The sequence below is a fragment of the Camellia sinensis genome, chromosome 9 (assembly GCF_055761805.1).
Source record: "Camellia sinensis isolate YWXY chromosome 9, ASM5576180v1, whole genome shotgun sequence".
Classification (NCBI taxonomy): Eukaryota; Viridiplantae; Streptophyta; class Magnoliopsida; order Ericales; family Theaceae; genus Camellia; species Camellia sinensis.
This window is the reverse complement of record NC_138969.1, coordinates 9,361,289-9,376,175: the sequence shown is the minus strand read 5'-3', so window position 1 is coordinate 9,376,175 and position 14,887 is coordinate 9,361,289. Positions and strand designations below refer to the sequence as shown.

General features: G+C 29.8%; 2 protein-coding genes across 2 annotated transcripts; one reads left to right on the top strand and one right to left on the bottom strand.

Annotated features, from left to right (window-relative positions):
- Window positions 1-8,105: 8,105 nt before the first annotated feature.
- LOC114281942 (uncharacterized) lies at window positions 8,106-13,727 on the bottom strand. The gene is made up of 2 exons (XM_028224522.2): window positions 11,641-13,727; window positions 8,106-10,156 (listed from the first exon to the last, which is right to left on the bottom strand). Exon 1 carries the CDS (start codon window positions 13,575-13,577, stop codon window positions 11,649-11,651), a length of 1,929 nt encoding a protein of 642 aa, XP_028080323.1. The 5' UTR covers window positions 13,578-13,727; the 3' UTR covers window positions 8,106-10,156; window positions 11,641-11,648.
- On the top strand, window positions 8,369-10,734 carry LOC114281945 (cationic amino acid transporter 5). The gene has a single exon (XM_028224523.2). The coding sequence runs from the start codon at window positions 8,369-8,371 to the stop codon at window positions 10,133-10,135; it is 1,767 nt and encodes a 588-aa protein (XP_028080324.2). The 3' UTR covers window positions 10,136-10,734.
- Window positions 13,728-14,887: the final 1,160 nt, after the last annotated feature.

Genomic DNA, 14,887 nt, shown 5'->3' with positions numbered 1-14,887 from the left:
TTTTAAAAAACTATCATACATAAATAATAGCTAATTTATCTAAAAATTATTTCAGACAACCAAAAGTAGAGTAAAAAAGGCATATTATAATTAAACAAAATGACTAATATTAAATAAAAGTAACACTAATCTTGTTTAATCAGTAGTAGATATTACATTAATCATCCTTCATAGTGTAATGAATTAAAATAAAATTAATTTTAATTCCCATTATATTCAATTAGTGGTTAAATTTTTTTTTCCCCATGTTATTTGCTTTTTAAGTTATATTGATTCATTAAACATAAATAGGTTTTGGAATGATTATAAAAAAATTAAAAAAAAAAAGATTTGGAAATATATTAAAGTTGAATTGACAAACATAAAGAATATAAATATTTAAATTATTCAAAAAAAAATTACCATTTTTAATATGAGATCTCTTCCATTTATTCAAACTCTCAATCTGAATAATAACAAAAAATTAAAAAAGAAGAAATTTTTGGTTTAGTTCTCAAAGGAAATGAATTTCTGAAAATAAATTTAATTATGAGTTATTTTAACAGGATAATCAATAATAAAAAAGCAACTATTAAATACATTTAAAATATAAACCCATATCCAATAAATTTTAATGTGTTCTTCATTTTCAATCTCACATCTGCACTAAATAGTTATCTTTTTATTTTTAAAATTATCTAACTCGTAATCTCTTTTTTTTTTTTTGAATATTAATCTTTTTTTTGAATTTTTATCAATTCAAAATATGGAATTGTATTAAATTTAATCTTTAAATGGATAATTAATTGATGATTTTAAAAGGCAAAATAATAAGTTCAACTTGAAAATAAAATTTAAAAAAAGATTAAGCTAAAATATATGAGTTTTAAAACAAACTCATGGAAGGTAAATACAGATGGTTAAAAAATTTATCATCTTTCTGGGATTTATATCTCAATCTAAATATTTTTTATTTAATTTTTTTTATGTTTTATTTGAATTTTTATTTTTCTAGGATTTATATCTCAATCTAAATGTTTTTTTTAAATCTTTTATTTGAATATTTATTTTTCAGTTTAAATCTAAATAGTTATATATATTTTTTGCATATATTTTTATCTCTATTTTTTTGTTGTTCATATATAAATAATTATATTTTTATTTTAAAAATTATTTGACTCGTAATATTTGTTATTTAAATATTTTTAATTGTTCATATATAAATAGTTAACTTTTTATTCTTAAAATTCAATGACTTGTAATATTTAGTTAACTTTTTTATTTTTAAAATTAAATGACTTGTAATATTTTTTATTTAGTTATTTTTAATCTTTTATTGGACTCTCTATATTATTTTGTGGTTGAAATTTAAATATTTATCTTTTTATTTATTTTTTTATATTTTTATCTCTACCTCCTTGTTGTTCATGATCTAAATAGTTATCATGATCTAAATAATTATCTTTGTTGTTCATGATCTAAATAGTTATCATTTTATTTAAAAATATATAATCCTTTTGGCTTTTGAGATTTTAAATAATTGACAAATGATTAAAATTTAAGAAAAGTGGGAGGGGAGACTTGCGAGGTGACACGTAGAAGAGATAATCCGTAAGAGTTTAACATTAAGAGTTTGAAAAATTCTCATACTTCACTATATTTGCTTTATCTCTATTTTTTTGTTGTTCATATATAAATAATTATCTTTTTATTTTAAAAATTATTTGATTCATAATATTTTTTATTTAAATATTTTTTAATTGTTCATATATAAATAGTTAACTTTTTATTTTTAAAATTAAATGGCTCGTAACATTTTTAAAATTAAATGGCTCGTAATATTTTTAAAATTAAATTACTCGTAATATTTTTTATTTAGTTATTTTTTAATCTTTTATTTGACTCTTTATATTATTTTGTGGTTGAAATTTGAATAGTTATCTTTTTATTTATTCTTTTAATATTTTTATCTCTACCTCTTTATTGTTCATATCTAAATATTTGTTGTTCAAATCTAAATAGTTAATCATTTTATTTAAACATATATAATTCTTTTGGCTTTTGAGATTTAGATAATTGACAAATGATTAAAAATTAGGAAAAGTGGGAGAGGAGACTTGAGAGGTGACACGTAGGAGAGAGAATCCGTAAGAATTTAGCATTAATAGTTTGAAAAATTCTCATACTCTATTACATTTGCTTATATATATATTAGCGGTAACTCGTGCGATGCACGGAAAAATAGACTATATATATTTTGTGTGATAAATAAATCATCTTAATCTTAAATTATATCTTAATAGCGACAAGCCATAATATTAAGCCATCTAGGTAGATGTTAACAATAATTAACCCACAAAATTTTACAATAAAATTTGATATGTATAAGAAATTATTAATTATAAAAATTGTTGAGAATAATAGTATCACAATCACTTGATAACATAAATAACTTGTATCAAACTAAACTAAACAAAATATTAAAAGAGAGAAATTCTATAAGCTCGGAAAAGTTATCATAAATTTACTTGGACTTTTAAATCAATGGTGTATATTATTATTATGGGATCAAATTATGAATAAATATCAACTTTTAAATATAATTTATAAGTAGTTTTTAAAAAAAATTAATCTAAGTTTGTTGCCTTGCTTATAAAAAGACCTTCTCAAACAAATCATTAATTGATTATATTAGCAATTCTCTATCTTTGATTTCCTCTATCAATGACACACTCATATCATATCAAAGTATAAATCATTCTCCATAATTTGAATAATACTTGCATAGTTCCTACGTCATTTTAAAAAAATTAATCAAGATAAGAATGTCATAGTATTATAAAAATTATATAAGAGAAAAGTTTTAATCCATTTTATTTATAAAAAAAAATGATAAAAAATTATTTGAATTGTACTTGAAAAATATAACAAATGATAGCTTTAATCATTAAATACCCAAAAAAAAAAATTATATCGGTTACTCAACGAAAAAATGGTCGAATACAAATAGAGTCATGAACATTGAATTAAATCATATGGGCTTTAAATTGATAGTATAATCTAGCAAATCAACTAATAATAACATAGAGATATTGACAAATATGTAGTACTTCCCTATCATCTTTGTATTATATTCATTAATTTCATATATTATATGAAAGTTTTATTCGTTTCGATCCTTCAATAAAATAAGGATCAAGAAAACAAATTTGATAGGAAATTGATTCTAGACTTAATTATTGAAAAAACAAAAATTTCAAAGAGATAATTTAGAGATGGGATTGAAGAAATACTATAACGAATGACTGCCTCATAAAAAAATTAAAAAAAAACATAACAATGATCTAATGCAAATTATTTTTAATAACTAATAGAAAGAATCTCAAATTATTACCCTTTTATAAATATAGTGAAGAAAATTAATTTTGTGAGATTTTTGTGCTACCTTCTCCCATGTAGCCTTTATTATTTCATTATTAATACTATTCTCATTCAGAGCGATATTTTTTTTTTTTGTTTTTTATAATCTTTATCATTTGGTAGATAATAACGAACAATAAAAATTATCAAGAGAATGTTAAGAATTTAATAGGAGATAAGAAGTTATAGATAAGGGTATTTCATAAGATAAAAAATTTAAAATAAAAAAAGATAATATGTGATAGGAGAAAAAAAAAAGAGTAAATCAAAATAAATATTTAGATATATATGTTTTTGATAGATATATAGATTAACAAATCATATTTTTAATTTTTAATTTTTGATAGATATATATGTTTTTAATTTTTTGAAAATCAATTATTTAATCTTTATCTTTATCTATAGGCCACGAAATTAATCTTTATAAATTATTTATCAATTTTTACATGTTTATTTATCTATAAGTCATGAAATTATTTTTTTTAAATAATTTTTAAAATTTTTATCTTTATCTATAGGTCATGAAATAAATTTTCATAAATTATTTATGAATTTTTATATGTTTATCTATAATGAAATTAATTAAAGTACGAAATGAAGGGGAAAAAGAAAAGAGACTAATTTTGTTTTTTTTTAAAAAAAAAAAAGAAATCAATTATTTAATCTTTATCTTTATTTGTAGGCCATGAAATTAATTTTTATAAGTTATTTATCAACTTTTATTTGTTTATTTATGGGAAGAAATTTTAAATTATCTATAAGTTATGAAATTAATTTTTTTTAAATTAATTGTTTAATTTTTTATCTTTATCTGTAGATTATAAAATTAATTTTCAGTTTTTATATGTTTATCTATATGGAAGAATTTTGAAATTCAAATCTTTATCCATAAGTAATGAAATTAATTTTAATTTTAATTAATCAAACAAATAAAAAATGAAGAAAAATAGAAAACATGAAAGGCAATCAAAGAAGGTTGTCACGTAGGAAAGAGAGTGTTTTAAAATTATGAGAATTTAAGAATAAATATTTGGAAGTTTTTGACAAAACAACTACATTTGGTTATATATATAGTATATATATATATATATATATATTCATTGTCAATCTTAAAAAATATATGCAACTGTGAATTTAAAAAACTAATTCAAGAGTTAAAGGGAATCAATCAATAGAATCTTCATTGGTTGGGAAGAAAAAAACAGCAGAGTTGCATCCGAGCAAAGGAATCTTTGGCCTTGTTTAATTTGTATCTAGAGATTTTTTTTAAAAATCTCAAAATTTTATTTAGTTAAAAAAGTTTTAAAAAGAAATTTTAAAATTACTTTTTTCTTCTCCTCTCTCTTTCTCTCACATCCTACATATCAATCAATTACTCTCTTTTTTTTTTTTCTCACACTCATTTATTTAACTATAAAAAAAAAAAATTCAAACTCCAAAACTATTTTCAAAATATACAACCAAATAAATTTTTAAATTTTATAAACTCTTTCTACAAAATTATTTCACAAATACAAATTAAACATGGCCTTCATATTTTATTAAAGCAACTGGCTTTCAATTTACAAGCCCTTCTCCTCTCCCTATATATATATATATATATTTTTGGTGTGGTCTGAATTGAAATATCAAGTTAAAACTACATGTGTGAACCAGTATTATTATTTAAAATTAAATTGTACATTTTAAGATTGTCTATGAATCTTTAAGTAGAGATTTGAGGGGAAAAAAAAAAAAGAAGAAAAAAGTATGAGTAAATTGTGAATGAAATATAATTATAATTTATATACTTTTTCTCTTTTATTTTTTAAAACTTTATCTAAATTTATTATTCAAATACAACCTAAATAATATTTGGAAGATGAACAAATAACATTCACTGTTGCTTTGATCTCACTAGTGGTGGTCTTCAATGCACCATTAAACATAGGCTTATTTTGGCATTTGGATAAAAAGTTAATTTTTTAATTTTTTGGTCATTTTAAATCATATCATCTTTATTTTTTTACATATTTAAAAAAAATTAAAAATTTAACTTTTAACTTATTTTTCAAAATAGGTGATATTCTCAAGCTCGAGCAAGTTGCCATCAAGACATGTCACTTTGATGGAGCAGAGTCGCAACTGTACTACCATTCAATGATTTCATTTTCTTCATATCACATGCAAATATATATAGGAAAATTATAGGAGACCAAGATTTGCTCACTCAAAATTTTTTAGATGGATGGTTATATGATGGAGATTAAATTTATATAGGAGTGTTTTGAAAGGTTGGTAAAAAGTTAATTTTTTGACTTTTTTAATTTATTTTATCTTTTTATACATAAAAAATATGAGAGGTGATGCGACACAAAATGAATAAAAAGCTAAACTTTTTACCCTCTTCTCAAAAGACTCCATATGGAGTTTATATGTCAAACAAATTTGAATTACAAAATAAAAATTTTGAATAATTTCTGAATTAATAAAAGTGCATTCATAATTTTACTCATATATATTTATATATATAATGCTAACAACCATGTGAGGTATGCCATGAATGAAGGGCAAAACAGGCAGCCCAAAGCCCTCTAAGAGCATCAATATCAGGCTCTCTATAATAATAGAGAGCATCACCATCAAATCATTCCTCCATCAGCCTCAACAATCTACATTATTTTTTATTATATTTTCTGAAGCAAAATTGGGCCAAAATCTTTAACCCAATCGTCCACCCGAATGTCCTCCCGGATATCCAACCGGATGTTCTGTGAGTGCCTGTAGCAGAAGAAGAAAAATGTCGAAAATTAGCCTAATCGGTCGACTGGGTGGTCGACCGGTCATAGGCATTTTTTTTTTTTTTGCATTTTTTAAGAATTGTTTAGTGACACCTCATCAATTCAATAAAAAAGAAAGAATAATAAATGCAATAAGAAATTAATATTTTAATAAGATTGACTTAGAATAGAGAGTCTGATGCAGTGAATACTAAAAATGTGACTAGTTAAAATAGAAAAAGTAGATTTTGGGTTAAATTAGCTTAAAAATTTGAAGAGGCTGATGCGGATTGTCAAGACTTGGGCGGTTCAATAATATTTGGTTGGAGTATTATTACCTTGAGGCCCCGTTTGTTTGGAGAGTTATAAGGGGGATTGGAATTAATAGTGAGGTGGGACTCACTAATATTGTGTTTGTTTTGAGAGATGAGGAACGAATTGATAATGAGCTCCGGATTATGATGGGGCTCCCCAAGGGGATTCGAATGGGCCTCAAAAACTTGATATTAGAAAAATAGTTCGGCAGACTAGAAATTTTTTTTTATTTGTTTTTTATTTTATTTTTTACATGTTGGGCATTTTTTTTGAACATTAATATTTAATTTTTTTGTATTTTTTGTTAAGTAAAAATCATTGTTTTATTTGTTTTATTTTTTTTTTGGGAGAAATTTTTTATTTCATTTTTATTTTTTAATTTTTTTTTACATATTGAGCATTTTTTAAAAAACATTAATGTTTAATGTTTTTGTATTTTTTTATTTGTTTTATTATTTTATATTAGTTTTATATAAAAATAATTTAACAATCCCTACACTAACAACTATCATCAAAATAAACACAATTTTACTTAATTCCCTCACTATCAATCCCTTCCATTTTGTCTCTGAAAACAAACGGGACCTGAGTCCAACGCTCGTAAGTGAGGGTTTGAATCACCTCAGTAGGCCCAGAGTAGACCTCAATAAAGGACAACCAAGCATTCCAAAGCCCTCTAAATACGATTATTTTGTTGTGACTCTTGTAATTCAATGATATTTGGTTGGAGTATTATTACCTCGAGTTCTTATGTTTCACTCTAATAAGTGAGAAAGATGTAGTAAAAATCCAATGTAACAAAAAGTACAATGACTAGATTTTATCTGGGTGTGAGGTGAATCACACTTTGAATAAATCATAATCACATAATGCACTTTTATATTATAATTCTACGCACCTAGCATTTTTTAGTGAATTATATCTCTTCTTAACTAAAAAAAGCCACCCTCACTCTGAAAGAACTGTTTTTTTGCTATTAAATGAAATGGTTGTTTAACTCTCCCAATTGACAAAAAAAAAAAAATTAATAATAATATGAATATTCTTTCATGTAGCTCAAAAAAGTAGACGTGTCAAAAACAACTTTAGAGAGATGGACACATTTCCAGGATATAGAGTCAAACTCCATACGTATGCAGGCCTAACCGCCCTAGATTCGTCCTCAATGTGGCCAAAAAGTTATGAATTGGGTCGTGGCTTCTTCTAAACACATAGCAATAAGTATATAACAATTAGCTATAAAAAAAAAAAATTAGTAAAATTTAAGCTAACCTACAACAATTCCTCATTCCAAGCACGATTCGAAATGCCATAACTCATGTGGCCTCAATACAAATACATTTATTATTATTTAAAAAAAAAAGAAGAAGATATTTTGAATAAAATGACAAACGAAAGAACTTCAATTTTCGTGTCAAATACCCACTTGATAGAAATAAAAATGGCGCCAGTTGCTTTCTCCATTGGATACCACATTCAATCTGACAACAGAGTATGGTGGTAGTATACAAACATCATGTTTGTCCTACTCTTCATAACCAAGTCAAACACAAGAAATCAATTTCTTCACCAATCAATAAATCAGACCAAAGAAAAATAAAGTCTCGAGTAACGACATACAAACACAAAATATATCAAAATGAGTTACTATAAAAAAAAAAAAAAGTATTGGCATAGTATTTTGGTGAATGATTCTATAAGAAAACAATGAAAGAAAACATTTTTTTTAAAATCTCTTCCACAAGATATTCACTTTCTGTAGCAACAAGTGGGTAGTGGCTCACAAAATATATTACTTATATAAGAGAGCTGGCATTGCATTCATCTCCAGCTCACTTGTCTTCGCTATCAATTACAAATAGTGAAGACGGGGAAAGAAGGCAAGAAAGATAGAAATGGGTTCAATGAGTGATGAGGTCAAACAACCAAAAACCTATTGGAGATGGAGCAAACAAGATTTTTTTCCAGAAGAATCTTTCCAAAACTGGGGAACATACCGTTATGCGCTATTGCATACATGTTCACGGTTCAAGGACCGTCTCGTAAGCCGATCGGACGATGCCAACGAGATTGGGGAGCTCCGGAAACAAAGTGAAAACGATATGAAACGGTGCCTGACATGGTGGGACCTGACCTGGTTTGGATTTGGCTCTGTGATTGGAGCAGGCATCTTTGTGCTCACGGGCCAAGAAGCCCATGACCATGCCGGACCAGCCATTGTTTTATCCTATGTTGCTTCGGGTGTTTCAGCAATGCTCTCCGTTTTCTGCTACACCGAATTCGCAATAGAAATTCCTGTAGCCGGTGGATCGTTCGCTTACTTGAGAGTAGAACTAGGAGACTTTGCAGCATTTATAACAGCAGGGAACATACTTCTTGAAAGCATCATTGGAAGTGCAGCTGTCGCTAGAGCTTGGACTTCTTACTTCACAACTCTTCTGAACCGTCACTCCAATTCCCTGCGTATACAGACAAATCTTGCAAGTGGATACAACCTTCTGGACCCAATTGCTGTTGCAGTTCTAGCCATTGCAGCGACAATTGCTATATTGAGCACAAGGAAAACCTCGTACTTCAATTGGATTGCATCTGCAATAAACACTGTTGTAATTTTGTTTGTGATAATTGCAGGGCTTGCACATGCAAAAACCTCTAATCTGACACCTTTTCTGCCTTATGGTGTGAAAGGGGTCTTCCAAGCAGCAGCGATCGTGTACTTTGCCTATGGCGGATTTGACAATATTGCAACCATGGCAGAGGAAACAAAAAACCCATCAAGAGACATACCAATCGGATTGCTTGGGTCGATGTCAATCATCACCGTTGTATATTGCTTGATGGCTCTTTCGTTGAGCATGATGCAGAAGTACACAGACATAGACCCCAATGCAGCTTACTCCGTTGCATTTGAGAGTGTGGGTATGAAATGGGCGAAGTACCTGGTAGCACTTGGAGCTCTCAAGGGGATGACCACAGTTCTTCTGGTAGGGGCGCTCGGGCAGGGACGCTACACTACTCATATTGCACGGGCCCACATGATCCCGCCATGGTTCGCTCTCGTCCACCCAAAGACCGGAACCCCAATAAATGCTACACTGTTGATAACCATTTGCAGTGCTTGCATTGCTTTCTTTTCGAGCTTGGACGTTTTGGCATCTTTGTTATCCGTGAGCACATTGTTCATATTTATGATGATGGCAGTTGCACTTCTCGTCAGGAGATATTATGTAAGAGGGGTCACATCTCAAGTACACCTCCTGAAGTTAGTTATCTTGTTGCTGATCATTATTGCTTCATCCATGGGGACCACAGCTTACTGGGGATCCAGCCCCAACGGTTGGGTTGGTTATGCTGTCACTGTTCCTCTTTGGTTCTTGGGGACTCTAGGGATTTCAGTGCTCTTGCCACAGCAGAGGACACCAAAGGTTTGGGGGGTCCCACTTGTCCCGTGGTTACCATCTTTGTCAATTGCAACGAATTTGTTTCTCATGGGATCTTTGGGAGCTGAGGCGTTTATAAGGTTCGGTGTTTGCACTGCTGTAATGCTGGTTTACTATGTGTTTTTTGGTCTCCATGCGACTTACGATATGGCTCATGAACAACACAATCCAGAATCAATGACGGTCGCTGAGGCAGACACCGTAGGAACTGCAGGGCCTTGAATTACTGAAATCTCTCATGCCCTGTTGAGAAGGATCCTTCTTGATGAGTGCTGCGAAACAGTTTAATAATAGAATACTACAAGTTTCGAAATTAGTATCTGAAAAGAGCAAGTTATTCTCAATGTAACAGTAGCGAGAAGAAAAAACAGGTTCCACTTGTGGCAGCAATGAAAGAGGAACTATCTCTCTCCCTCTCTCTCTCTCTCTCTTTGTGTTTCTCTCTATATGGAAATGTGTGTTGTGTATTTATGTGCTGAAACAAAGGTATACGTGTAGGTAGCCTATACACATATCACAATCAAATAGATCTTGAAATATGATCTGCACAGCCCCATGAAAATGCCATAGAGAGAGAGAGAGAGAGAGAGAGAGAGCAAGAGTAATAAATGAGTCTTAAGTAGATTCAAATTTGGCAAATATGGTGATGTGGGTCCAAATTACCCTCCTTGAGAAACAAGATTTGGTGCAGCTATTTTTGGGTCTGAATTTTCTGCCATCGGGTTAAATATGATTCACATCAATAGGCTGCTGAAAGTATTTCCACTTGAAGCCAATTGTTTTCAAATCGAAACAAACTCTTCAACTCCTTATATGTCCCCAATCAAGGAGAATAGATGCATGATCCAAAGTCAGTCTCGCCACATAGGCACCCCTTGATTGTAAGACCATCTAAAGGTTCCCTAACTTAAGGAAGACCCAAACAACTCTAAATCGTCAATGAAATCCAAAAAGTCCCTCATGAATCTATTAATGGAAGAGCAAGTTCACCTTTCAATAGGAAAATTAACCATACTAAAATCTCCTCCATTGCACCACAAGATATCCCATCCAAAACCAATAGCAGCTAACTCCTCCCATAAATCTCCCCTTTCTCCACTCTCCACTGGGCCATAACACATCAAAACAGCCAAGGAGGCCATCATCAACACATTTGGTTTGGAAAGACAACGACATGGAGTAAATTCTCCTCTTCTATCCCACATGATCAGCACCTCCTACTGTGCTAAACGTCAGAGACAGTTAAATAAAATGTTCTTTCTTCTTTTTAACTTCCTTGATTTTTGTCTTAGAAAACAATGAAAGATCATCATCTAAGGAGTATACGGCCAGAAAGAGGTTATATGAAGAAAAATGAAAATTGAAGAGAAAGGGACTATCCGGTACCACCACAGCCAGGTTTGCATAAAGACATAAGAAATGAAGAGATCAACTATCCAAGAAATTTTGATTCCTTGCCAGAGTATAATCAATCCCTAGTCATAGTGAGTCTGAAAGCTCAACATGCTGATGCAGTCGTAAGAGCTCTATGAATTGTGTAAATGGTACAAAAATTTTGATCTGAGATGCACAGATGGTTTCTATTACTTTTTTTTTTTTTTCCCCTCCTTTTCTGACAAGTACATAGATGGCTTCTATTACACTTCCTAACACAACAAAACTTCAAAATTCTGTATAAAATCAACAATGAATATCACTAAAAAGTATGTCATTAGAGAAAGTCTCACCAAAGACATCAGCAGAACAGTTCACTCCAGCACTTATTAATGGCTGCTTGAATCTTCCTAGGTTTGCAAAGTTCTCGAACAACCCTTTCCCAAGTGGAGGCCTTTAAAGGAAGAAACTTTTGAAGCATTACTTCTACAATTTTGGAAGCCGCAACAATTCTCTGTCGCTTGTATAACCTTAGCACAAGTTCATCCAGAAACAGGCTCCCATCTTGTGGAGGGTTCAGCTTCTCTTTCAAAGCTTTTAAGAAAATGTTACACGTAACCAAGTCAGGATCACAGCCTTGGTCCAACATATTATTTAGAAGGTCAATGGCATGGGAAATGCTATGCTGCTTGCAAAGAGCATTGAAAAGTATGTTATAGGTTATGACATCTGGTTGAGAAACAGAATCTCGGCAAAGCATTTCATTGAAAAGTTTTAATCCTTTTTCCACTGACCCAGCATTGCAGAGGCCATGGATCATTGAACTATAACTCACAACATCAGGTTTGTATCCTCTTGCCAACATTTGCTTCCACACCATCATAGCCTCCTTAAGCTTTCCATCCTCACACAACCCATTTATAAGTACGCTGTAACAAACCTCATTATGCATACAATTGTTATTTGCCATCTCTTTCCACACAAGAATTGCTTTGTGACTATTGCCTGTTTTGAAGAAACCCCTCATCAACGAGCTATAGGTGAAAGCATTGGGCATGAAACCCTTAGTCACCATCTCAGACAGAATTTCCTTAGCATCATCAGGTTTTCCTTCTCTACAAAAACCATCTATAAGTGCACTATAAACAACAGTATTGAGTTTGCATCCCTTCTCTAACATTTCCTTCCACAGTCTCATTGCCTCTTCAGATTTTCCCTCCTTGAACAGCCCACTAATAAGTATTGAGAAGACATACTCATTCATGTGATGACCTCTTTCCACCATAGAAATCATCACTTGAACACCGTCAACAGCTCTCCCTTGCTTAACAAGCCCATTGATGATTGTTCCATAAGTGACATCATTAGGAACACATTTGTATAATACCATTCTACCCAAAAGACTAATTGCCTTGTCCAATTTTCCTTTCAGACACAGACCATGAATAAGGGTGTTATAAGTCACTTCATTTGGTACGCAACCTTTGAGGAACATGTTGTCCACAAGTTTTGCTGCACGACTCAAATCACCTTTCTTGCAAAGGCCATTAATCAAAACATTAAATGTCACAGAGCTCGGAAAACACCCCTCTGTTTGCATCTCATCCAAAAGAAGCACAGCCTCATCAATCCTATTCTCTTTGCACAACCCATCCATCAAAGTACAGTAAGTAAACACATCGGGTGCACAATTCCACACCGGCATTTCTCTGAACACCTCAATAGCTCTATCAATTAATCCTAATCTACACATTGCTTTGATAACCAAATTGAAAGTTAACACATTCGGCAAAATTTTCTTAGTACCAACAACAACATCCGAATGAAATTCCAACGCGCGAGAGTACAAACCCGCTTGGATAATCACATTAAGAACCGAGTTAAATGATCGAACAGTTGGTCTGCATTGAAACTCACCCACCATTCTATAGAACAAATCAACAGCTTTTTCGGGTAAATGCGATTTTCCATAGGATTTAAACACTAGAATGAAACTCTTCTCTATAAAGACTCTTCTTTCGCGCTTCATTCGATCGAAAACCATCTCCAACGAAGCGAATTCGCCAGAGTTGGCGTAGTTCTCAATGAGAGAATAGAATGTGGAATCACCCACTTTGTAAGAACCCAGTTTGGGTCCGGACTTGAAGATTTCATCGGAAATTGGGGGTTCAATTGGGGAAGTTTGGGTCGATGAAACGGTGTTACTGTGAGAGCAAGAAGGAGAGAACTTACATGGGATTGAAGAGAGCTTCCATATGAGGCGAGTTCGGATTGAGATAGTGATGGGCATGAGTTAGCTCAGTTTGTGAGTAAAAGTAGAGACTTTTGTGAACATTCTGGCTTGGCTTGGATTGAATCAATGGAGAGCTTGAACCAGAGAGACAGAGAGAGACGACACTCCAGAGCCGCCAGCCACCATTTAAATCGGCTGAATCAATTCTTTTAAAAATTACAATAACTTTTAATTTTAAAAAATTATTTACTCCGAGACCTTTTAAATTATCGGGAGATATTAATTTCACCCTTTAAACTATTAAAATCATATAAATAAACACTTTAAACTATTAAGAAATATTAATTTACTCATAAATTATAAAAATATATAAATATATTTCCTAAATTATATGTGTGTTTCATTTTGACTCATTTCGTTACGGGATCTAATTTGTACGCTTTTATACTTTAAAAGGTTCATTTATATACTTTTATAGTTATGGGGCAAAATGATATTTTTCATTAGTTTAGAATGTTCATTCATATGCTTTTATAATTTATAATGTCAAAGCGATACTTCTCAATAGTTTATAAGATTTTTGTATAAATAATCTAAATTTTTGTTTAACATAATTAAAAAAAAAAAAACTTTACTACTCTTTTTTATAATAATAAAATTACTTAAATTATTAGTTAAAATATATTTATGATATTATTAAAAACTGTTAATTGATTTCATTATTTGTTAATAAAAATAACCATTTGTTATGTGATTATAAACTTGAAAGGACAAGATATAATCTTAGAAAAGTAAATTTCAAGAGGTGTATTTGTAATTTATCTTCTTTTTCTTTTTTCTTTTATGGCAAATTATAGTTAATTTGATATTTTTAGTTCTGATTGTATCAAATTTTTAGAAATTGAATTCAATTTAAGGAGAATAATAATCTCTTTACTCTTATGATTGATGGTTGAAGTCTAATTTGAAATAAAAAAATTTATTTCAAAATATTTTTTTTAATTTATTTTCTTAATGAATATTATTAAAGAATTAAATTAACATAATATAAAAATTGAAACAAAATTGATATATAACTAAAACTATAAAGATTAAATTTACAATACTCAACTCGTTAAGGAATTTGTTTGTGACTGATTTTTAAGTTATGTTTGAATACATTTCAAGTTTGATAATTTTTAATTTAAATAACTTATTAAAAAACTTGATAAGATTAAAAATTAAATTATTTGAATTCAACTCGATTAAAATTAATTTGTGAATGGTTTCAAAAGTAACAAACTTAAACCCATCTTCAAAATTTTAAAATTTTTAACTACTCAACTTGGGTTACATTACTTAACTCTCATAGAAATATAAATAAGTAA